Source organism: Ruditapes philippinarum, unplaced genomic scaffold (genome assembly GCF_026571515.1).
Source record: "Ruditapes philippinarum isolate M1 unplaced genomic scaffold, ASM2657151v2 ctg2809_1_1_1_1, whole genome shotgun sequence".
NCBI classification, from domain to species: Eukaryota; Metazoa; Mollusca; class Bivalvia; order Venerida; family Veneridae; genus Ruditapes; species Ruditapes philippinarum.
This window is the reverse complement of record NW_026857798.1, coordinates 101825-112741: the sequence shown is the minus strand read 5'-3', so window position 1 is coordinate 112741 and position 10917 is coordinate 101825. Positions and strand designations below refer to the sequence as shown.

The following is a 10917-nucleotide window of genomic DNA, read 5'->3' as shown; positions in this document are numbered from 1 at the left end:
CACACCGTATTACCGGCGGCAGTGATGGCAGATCACTGCAGTGATGGCAGATATCTGAAAATTACCGATCGATACAGGTAGGTTATAAATTTGGTTGGTTTAATTATATAACACAAATACGGCCCATTTCATTGCTATAAAACTATTGTCCATTGAATGGAGATACTGTAAGGTAATTTTGGACTCGTTTTTTTCCTGTTTTCAGACTATTTTGAGCAGGTTAAAAGTGAAAGCCTTAGAAAAATCCGTGAAAATGTCTGTTTTCTGTTCAAAATATCTCAAGTTTTAAGTAAATGGCAGGATTTCCTGTTATAAATATAGACGTTCATCCATTGGGGTCACGCAAGCCAAATATCTACCCCGTGAGTCTTTCCTTGAAAGTTTTACAGACGCTCAATCTTGTCCGGTCGAAGAAAAAATGCTGCCGTTGTAGGCAGATACATATTATAAATGCTGCCGTCGATGGCAGAAATACCACGAAAGTGGCTAACATTCTGACAGAAAATCAAATTCAATCTTTTATCAATTCCTCTTTTCTTTGCGTCCTTTTAGTCAGAATTGAGACGTTAAACTATCATTTCTAATATTTTCTCAAGATAGAAAAGTTATAAACCCATTACCCATGAGCATCTTGTGAAAAATGGCTGTTTTCATTGAAAGGTCTCCCGTTACAAGTTCAAGTTGCTATAAAACTATAAAAAACTGCTTCAATACTAATCAAACTTGGCACAAATGTTGACTGGACCATTGCCTTTGTAACAACATGTTCAGTCTGAAATTTCCTGTTACCATAGCAACTAGGGAACATCTCAAAATTGCCAAAAATCACTATTTTGCGTTGATTTTTTCCATCAAAATTGATTTCAAGTGCTGCAACTTCTCAATGGATTGAGATAGAGTCAAAGGCTTTTCAGCATTGGTTACACGTTACCTTATGATCGACCTGGGGCCATTTTTAGCCTCCCACAAGTTCAAAGTTTTCTTGGCACATCCCCCTTCTGGCAACCCCCTGATGTATCTTTTGGATTGTGGGGGGGGGGGGGGCGCCGAAAAAGTGGTCAATTTTTTAAACAACATTTATCAAACAAAAACAAGTGTTTGGGGGCCTAAATAAGGCATTTTTTACCATTTGAGAAAGCAAAAAAGGAGTGGGGGTGAAAAAGGCGTCGAAAGGCGTATATATCTGGTAATGGGTTAACAGAAAATGATAAAAAAACGAAATTACCCAAAAACGCGTTTTTCCATGTTAAAACATGGCCTCACATATGATTTTAAAGAAAAATTGCTGTTTTGTAGATTTTTTGATTTTTTTTCATTAATGCGGTATGTGCATGGAAAAAAAGCTAATTAGCAACATGCAGTTACAATACAAAAAGTTATGATTTAGTACCACAAAATTTCACTATAAATAGAGAAATGAACATGAAAAAACTTCATTTTTCTATATTCATGCATGTGTGCTTGATCTGTTGTGTCTGTCAGTTACATGCATACAATAATATATGTATCTTAAGTTTAGCAGCGCACTCCCTTTTTAAGACATAACGCCAATTGCATATTACAGCAAGTAACTTCTGTAAGTGGATATTCATTTGCTAGCATATGACATTATTTTCTCGAGGTAATAATGTTCATCGCTTTATGACAAATAAAGGCTGAAATTTACTTAATCGGCGCAGATTATAAATTATTAAATTGATGTAATAAAGGGGAGACTATTAACCTCGCAACTGACATCAGTGTATCATAAAACAATGTATGTTAATGTAAAATGGAAAGATAATATTATTGACAGTTCAACTATTTTCCTATATTATCAAGATCTTGAAAAACACGACAACGTGGATTCATTTCTTTAAATTTTCATGTTTGTAATAGCGTTGTAGTTTGCCTTTGAATTACATTTACTATGCTAAACTATTAACAACAGTTCTAACATCACGTGCTCCCATTTAACTATATATTTTTTCATTCATTTTAGTTGTAACCATAACAACTTATAAAGATGAACCTTTCGATGATTCATATCACAAGATGAAAATAAATCCTGTATTTATAGGAAAAAAACTAGAATTTTTTTATTTGTTATATTCTTTTTCTCCTTTTTGACCTTTCAATTCATATGAACAAATCAAGCACACATGCATGAATATAGAAAAATGAAGTTTTTCATGTTCATTTCTCTATTTATAGTGAAATTTTGTCGTACTAAATCATCACTTTTTGTATTATAACTGCATGTTGCTAAAAAGCATTTTTCGATGCACACACCGCATTAATAACTTTTCTATCCTGAGAAAATATTAGAAATGATAGTTTAACGTCTCAATTCCGACTAAAAGGACGCAAAGAAAAGAAGAATTGATAAAAGATTGAACTTGATTTTCTGTCAGAATGTTAGCCACTTTCGTGGTATTTCTGCCATCGACGGCAGCATTTATAATATGTATCTGCCTACAACGGCAGCATTTTTTCTTCGACCGGACAAGATTGAGCGTCTGTAAAACTTTCAAGAAAAGACTCACGGGGTAGATATTTGGCTTGCGTGACCCCAATAGATGAACGTCTATATTGATAATAGGAAATCCTGCCATTTACTTAAAACTTGAGATATTTTGAACAGAAAACAGACATTTTCACGGATTTTTTCCAAGGCTTTCACTTTTAACCTGCTCAAAATCACGCCCGGCAAACTGTCGCTCCACTTCAAAATTGTGGTGTACGGTAAAACGAGCGAACGGCATTTCCGAGATAGAGCGGAAGGCCGATTTAAACGCCTAATTGCAAGTATTGTTTATGTTTTTGTCTTGTTATTCATTTTAGTTGTATTTTTTCGAAAAACGGAAAATGTGAATCCGTGTAGGATTGATTTAGGCTTCCAATGATCTAACCTGTTACAAAAAGAAAATTATATTAGGCCCGGGACAACTTTTCTCCCTGACGAAGCGAACGATGATTTGTAGAATATTGAACTTCTCAACCATAGAAATGCCATACCTTTCGGATTTCTTGAAAAAGTGTATTAGTAAATTATCAACCCGTAATAAGAACTTGTCCTTCGTGCAAAATAAATTACTCCTGAAAGATTTCTTAAATTTATAAACCGATATTTTTCGAAAGTAGTGGAGCGAAAGGGCAAGAGATGGAGCAAAAGGTTCGATGTTGAGCGCAAGGCGATATTAATTTGACGTATTAGGAGGAGCGTAGTCTATGACTTTTTACATATAAAAGCTATAGAAGTTAAAATAGACGTGATCAAGTGTTAAGACCGAGATATATATACATTTTGAAGACAACAAATAAAGTGTGATATCCTTTCAACGACTATAGCGTAATAAATGTAATCTCGAAGGTGTCACCTATGGCTTCCGTGTAGATTCCATTATTTATGTTCGAATTTTGGATGAGGCCCGACCATTGAATCATACACATGTATGCATGGCATACTACAGGATGCCACTTATTCGAGGTCAATCATGATTTTTGACACGGTTATGTACATTTAAAAACGTGTGCCCGTGCAAATGCGACAAAATCGAATATTTTTAGTTCTACCGCGAACAAATGTTTCCGACCAGGTACGTGTAACTCGATTGTTCACGCCAAAATGTTATGTTTTTCAAAAAGTTAGATATTCAAGGTGCAGAACAGAAACAAAATTATGCAATGCACGGAACACATTAAATTAAATGGATCACTACTACCGAGTTCAGTTCACAGTGACTTTCTGTAATTAATAGCTCTAACGTACCTGTTCTGAGCAAAAACACAAAAAAGCCACGTTTTCATGAATTTGTAAGGTGGGGAATCGCTATGAAAATGGTTGACAAGGTGTCAGTCTTTATAAGGATATAACACATGTTCCAGTTATTTTTTAAGATACTCCCTCCCTTATTTAGCATTGTTGTTTAGTTTATTATTTTCGTCTGTAAGTGTAAATTGAAATTTCTACTATAGCTAGGTCTATTATATTATTGATAATTTTAGTCCGTACACCGACTGGGTTCTGCCTCACTTTGAGAGGAAAATAATAAACTAAACAACAATGCTAAATAAGGGAGGAAGTATCTTGAAACATAACTGGAACACGTGTTATATCCTTATAACGACTGACACCTTTTCAACCATTTTCATAGCGATTCCCCGCCTTTCAAATTCATGAAAACGTGACTTATTTGTGTTTTGCTCAGAACATGTACGTTAGAGCTATTAATTACAGAAAGTCACTGTGAACTGAACTCGGTAGTAGTGATCCATTTAATTTAATCTGTTCCGTGCATTGCATAATTTTGTTTCTGTTCATCACCTTGAATTTCTAAATTTTCGAAAAACATAACATTTTGGCGTGAACAATCGAGTTACACGTACCTGCTCCGAAATATTTGTTCGCGGTAGAACTAAAAATATTCGATTTTGTCGCATTTGCACGGACACACGTTTTTAAATGTACATAACCGTGTCAAAAATCATGATTGACCTCGAATAAGTGGCATCCTGTATTATGCCATGCATTAATGTGTATGATTCAATGGTCGGGCCTTATCCAAATTTCGAACATAAATAATGGAATCTACACGGCAGCCATAGGTGACACCTTCGAGATTACAGTTATTACGCTATAGTCGTTGAAAGGACATCACAATAAATTAGTTCTCTTTAAAAGGTATATATATCTCGGTCTTAACACTTGATCATGTCTATTTTAACTTCTATAGCTTTTATTTATAAAAATCATCGACTACGCTCCTCCTAATACGTCAAATTAATATCGCCTTGCGCTCAACATCGAACCTTTTGCTCCATCTCTTGCCCTTTCGCTCCACTTCTTTCGAAAAATATCGATTTACAAATTTAAGAAATCTTTCAAGAGTAATTTATTTTGCACGAAGGACAAGTTCTTATTACGGGTTGATAATTTACTAATACACTTTTTCAAGAAATCCGAAAGGTATGGCATTTCTATGGTTGGGAAGTTCAATATTCTACAAATCATCGTTCGCTTCGCCAGGGAGAAAAGTTCTCCCAGGCTTAATATAATTTTCTTTTTGTAACAGGTTAGATCATTGGAAGCCTAAATCAATCCTACACGGAACTACATTTTCCGTTTTTCTAAAAAATACAACTTAAATAAATAACAAGACAAAAACATAAACAATACTTACAATTAGGCGTTAAAATCGGCCTTCCGCTCTATCTCGGAAATGCCGTTCGCTCGTTTTACCGTACACCACAATTTTGAAGTGGAGCGACAGTTTGCCGGGCGTGTATTGAGAGACAAAACAATTTGTCTTTACAGACAAGGAGTCCTCATTTCGAGGTTACTTTGTTCTGCTTCAACTAAAATAAATGGTGCCTAAAAGTGGCCTTCATCTAGAGGTATCTTTAAGACAAGTTTGACTGTATACTCTTAATTTGTACTTTTTTCAAGAGATACCAGTTAAACTTTCTCAGAACTACTGTATAACTCAATAACTGATTGCTTGAACAATGATTGCTCGCATTTTTCACTTATTCGAACCAGCAAAATTCCTATATAATTTGATGTTGTTTTACCTCAGTGTCACTCAAACTGATTTCTCGAACAAGATTTCTGGTCCCTTCGGCAGAAATATTGTATGTTTGAGTCTAATCACTGTTCAATGTCCGTAACTCTGAGATGTATTTTGACAGAATTGTGGCCCTTTTTGAACTAATACTTGTGTTGCTTGTTAATTGCTCTTCTTTCACCATATAGGTCTGGGAATGGTCGGGTATGCTGACCTGGACAGCTCTTGTTGAACTGCCATTTATAAAATGGTGGATATTTGTGCAAAAATCACTGTATGTAGCAACTTCCATAGCCTTCAGGTCTTTTTGAGGAACTGATATGTTAAAACAGTTGTGATCAGAGCTGATTTTAGCTTCAACGTTGTATATACATTGAACCCAGTGGCACAATATTAATATGAGGCTATATGGCTTATATTAAGTCGCTTACAAATTTTTGTAAAGTTTATCAACACACTTTTATACATATCCTTCGATATATTTGTTAAAGGTTAATGATATATTTGTTTACGAATGATTTTTTTTGTTACTATTGTGTATGCCTTTATTCAGATAAATGTTCAAATCTTAATGCTGGTGATGGAATGAACATATCATTACTTCGGGATGGGAAGACAACTTCTGCAGTATTCATGTGTGAAACGGGATATAGTTTGTCACATTTGAATAATGTCACATGTCTTAGTAATGGCAGTTGGAACACAGCAGTGCCATTTTGTGGTAAGCAAAACAATTTTATATTAAGATACCATCATAATTCACATTTTAGATATTATAGCAAATGTTTTAGAATAAACGCCCCTTTGATCTTGTTGATATACTTATGGTGAATTATATGCTTGGCGTGTGTATATTTTCTTAAAAAAACATGCTTCACACACATAGCACACTGTCAAAACTGTGCATGCATGTATGAAATTCACTTGAAAGTCAAAATTAATATATTTGAAATTAAAGATGGAAGATTTAGATTTTCGTTATTTCATCTTCCCCCCTACTTTAAACTAGGTACATAGAAATTTACAATGAAACACCATTAAAAGTTCACTTAACACTAGTATAAATTAATAACTCATGTTTTTGCTTTCAGTTATATGTGAACCATTGAATGCTACAACGGCTCTGTCATATAGTTTAAATTCAAACGGTAAATTGACCTCAGCAACATTTGTGTGTTCAACTGGATATGATATGACTGGACCAAAAAGTCTGTGGTTCTACTCAGGTGCATGTTTTTGCCTGAAATAAAACCTCAACCAGGAAAGCTGCAAAGCAACCATATGACCTACACTGTGTTGATGTGACGTAGAAAACCCAACCAAAAACAAAACAAATATGTTTTGATATAGGATTAAAGGACTGGACCCTTAATGCACCAGTCCAGCTACACACACTAGGGAGTGAAGATAAAATGAGCCAATTTCTTAAAATAAGTCCCCTCGGTTTCAAGTTAATGGTAGTTTTGTTTTGGAAGCCACAATAGCATGTAAATTTTTTGCCCAGACTTGCAGTGTAGGAGCAGATTAAACATAGAATGTTTTATCTGAATGTGCACTCGGTGCCAAAGGTTTAGTAATTGTTTGTAAAATTGACAGGTGCTTTGCTTTACATTGAAAATAAGTTAAATAACTTTAATTCACTATAACTATACCTATTGCAAAAAAGCAACAGATGAAAAAGATGGTTGTGGTAAATTTCCAGTGAATAACTTTTGGGATACTATAAAAGTACAACAAAATTTAAAAAAAACTTTTCAAAAATAAAAATACAGCATTTCTGAGGCATTATGTGCCTTTAAAATATCAGTATTTAATGAGAAGTTGCTATTTATACTTAGTTTGTTTTATTATTTGCAGTAAAAACATCGGTCGAGGCCGGTCAGCAGGGTAGCAATGATGGTACAAGCTCTGGTGTTGCTATAGCCTTTGGTGTTCTGTTTAGTATTGCCACAATAGTGGCTATAATTCTTGCTGCTATTGCATGGAGATTGTGGAAGAAATACAAGTCAGTTGGTGGAGCAAAAGCTAGCACATATATACAAGGTAACTGTAATTTTTCTTAACCCTTTAATTAGGAACTCTCTGTTATAATAAAAGTATACAGAACTCCTTTAATGTACTTTTGGATTTGTTCATGTTCAAATCCAGCCGGGGAATTGGATAGATTCAGAAGGAAAATTAAGTTTAAGTTATAAAGTCATTAATTGGTTTTGCCTTGAATATTTGTATGTATAAATGCAATATTGAATACATTTTTGTACATTTTGAAAAAACTATGTTACTGTTACCAAGGGTGAACTAATTTGTTGGTACATTTGTATATACATTTAACAGATATAGGAATTCATGGAGAAATGTTGCTGGCAATTATTATACAATGTACATGTGCTGTTGGTTTTATTCAGATGTGAAACCAAGTTCATTATTTGATGAGATTGACCAAGACAAAATTACTCCATCAAGAGCACCTTTAGGCCATCAGCGCCATGTGACAGATATGGGACGTGCTGACTCATCATTGGCACCACTTGCCCATCTAAAACATGAGACTGATACACTGGGTAAGATGAACTCTAATTCCCCAGCCCCACTTACCACCAGAAATATTGAACTTCAAAGACCACCTATGATGATTGGTCGTCGGTCTCCTACCATGTACTCATCAACGTCTGCCACTCCTTCATCATTACGATCAATCAGTCTAGGATCATTTCTACCAGATCAGATCGGTTCTCCAAGAGACACATCATCGCCAGCATCAAATGTTTTAGATATACCAAAAATCCAGATCGAAGACTCAAAACCAAAAAGAGTAGCAAAGAAAGCAAGGAATCAGGATACAGAACCGAAATCCGGAAAATTGTCACCATTCATGCCAATTAAGGAGACACCTGTATATCGTGAAGGTAGTCCATTACCTCAGCAGATTCTTACACCAAGAAATGCTGATGATATTGCTAGAGAGCTTAAACAGGTAAAAAATAGTGCAGATGATAAACCGAGAAGAAAGCGTGAAAAGAAACCAAAAGGTGACCTCATTGATAAAGATAAAAACTTGTTGAAAATATATAGCAGGAAGGATACAAGTTCTCCAACACCAGGAATATCTTCCCCGCAGTATCAGAAGCTAGCAGGTTATGAACAAGATAATGAAATTTCTGACATTGAAGTTTGATGGGTTAATTATGCTTGTCATTATGTTAAGTGTACATCTGTGTGTTTAAGAGATAAACTATTCTAGTTGTCTGTCAACATCCTCGCAAGGAGTTTGACGAAAAAATAGAAAGATAAAAAATTTTCAATGTTTTACTGATTTTTTTTCATCTTTTAAGAGCATCAGTGAATAAATTATTTTAGTAATAGTATTGCATGTACGTGTAATTTGATTTAATTTTTTTGATAATTGTAAACATTAAAGTCTTATATATACAAAGTTATGTTTGTTTAATTATTACTTCCCCAAAACATAATAGGGAAGAGGGGATACTGGAATGAAATTGTCATGTCGGTCAATCAGTTGTTCGGTCCATGCGTCTCATCATGTCCTTTTTAGCTCGACTATACGAAGTATATGGAGAGCTGTCCTACTCGCCCCGGCGTCGGCGTCGGCGTCCGCGTCCGCGTCCAGATTTTAGATTAAAGTTTTGGTGCAGTAAAATATTTTTCACTATTATAACTTTGTCATTTATTAAGGTATCAACTTCAAACTTCAAATATATGTTCCTTATCATCAACCACATCATATGTGACAAGGTTCATAACTCTATTTTCAGATTTATCTCCCCTTGAACTTAGAATTTTCCTTAAAAAATACTATTTTTTACTGTTACTTCCTTATTTCTTAAGGGATCAACCTCATACTTCAAATATATGTACCTTATTATCATCCCCATCTTATGTGACAAGGTTCATAACTCTAGCACCAATAGTTTCAGATTTATCTCCCCTTGAACTTAGAATTTTCCTCAAAATGTACTATTTCTTATGGTGTCTTCTTTATTTCGTAAGGGATCAACCTCATACTTCAAATGTATTTACGTTATCATCATCCCCATCTTATGTGACAAGGTTCATAACTCTAGCACCAATATTTTCAGATTTATCTCCCTTTGAACTTAGAATTTTCCATAAAAAATATTTTTTTTACTGTTATTTATTTATTTCTAAAGGGATCAACTTCATACTTCAAATATGTTTACGTTATCATCATCCACATCTTATGTGACAAGGTTCATAACTCTAGCACCAATATTGCAAGAATTATCTCCCCATAAACTTAGATTTTTTTACTAGAAAAATGTTATTTTTTATTATAACTTTTTTATTTTTAAAGGTATCTACCTCAAATTTCAAATACTTATTCCTTATCAACAATTACATTTTATGTGACATTGTTCATAACTCTTGATGCAATATTTACAGATTAATCTCTCTTTGAACTTAGGATTTTCTTTAAGAAATATAATAACTTCTTTACTTTTTAAGGTATCTACTTCAAACTTCAAATATATATTTCTTATCATTACACAAATGTTGTGTGACAAGGTCCATAACTCTAGCATGACTATTTCTAGAATTATTCCCCTTGATCTTGGAGTTTATGTTAACAAATATTATTTTTTTACTATAACTTAATACATAATTATACATAATTGATTTTTCTTTCATAGTTTTGTCCTCCTTACTGCGTCCAGTATTTTATTAGTCGAGCTTCGCTGTCTCCTGTGACAGCTCTTGTTATAAATCCTATAAGACCGGAAAGATTATTCAATCTTTGCGCGTAAGTTCAACTCAGCAAGGCAATGTTCAAACACTCTGGTTGCAATAATGCAGGCTTAACGTCACCCTTGAAGGTCATGATTTGAACATTTTGTTTCTGCCCTAAAATATTAACTTTTAAACGAAATGATGAATTGCACTACTTAATACCCTGTTTCATGTGGGGGTATTAATTTGGCAATCCTGTGCCATCTATAGTGAAATATTAGTTTTATTAATATGTTTGTTTTATTTTTGCGTTTTTAAGACGTCTTCTTTTTAAGAAAAAGTGTAGATATTAATGTGGATTAGTTGTTGTCTGCTAAACTTAGAGAAAATTTATCCCATTCAATTAAAAGACTTAATCTGGTTTTATCATGAGACTGGAATGATTTGGTTATTTCAACAAGGTGAAGTTGTAAGACAAGTGTTATTAGCTCACCTGTCACAAAGTGACCTGGTGAGCTTTTGTGATCGCTTTTTGTCCCGCTTCCAGCCGTAAACTTTTACTTTAAATGACATTTCCTCATAAACCACTAAGCTAATTTCATCCAACCTTCACAGGAATGTTCCTTTGGTGGTCACCTTTAAAAATATTTTAAAGATTTTTATT

The 10917-nt window shown here is 34.1% G+C and overlaps 1 protein-coding gene across 1 annotated transcript; it reads left to right on the top strand.

The window, feature by feature from the left end:
* Positions 1–6099: 6099 nt before the first annotated feature.
* On the top strand, positions 6100–8891 carry LOC132751092 (uncharacterized; the record flags this gene model as incomplete). The annotated part of the gene is given in 4 exon segments (XM_060741203.1): positions 6100–6267; positions 6638–6754; positions 7404–7589; positions 7952–8891. Coding segments are annotated over 4 exon segments (1241 nt in total), but the record flags the coding sequence as incomplete, so codon positions are not given.
* Positions 8892–10917: the final 2026 nt, after the last annotated feature.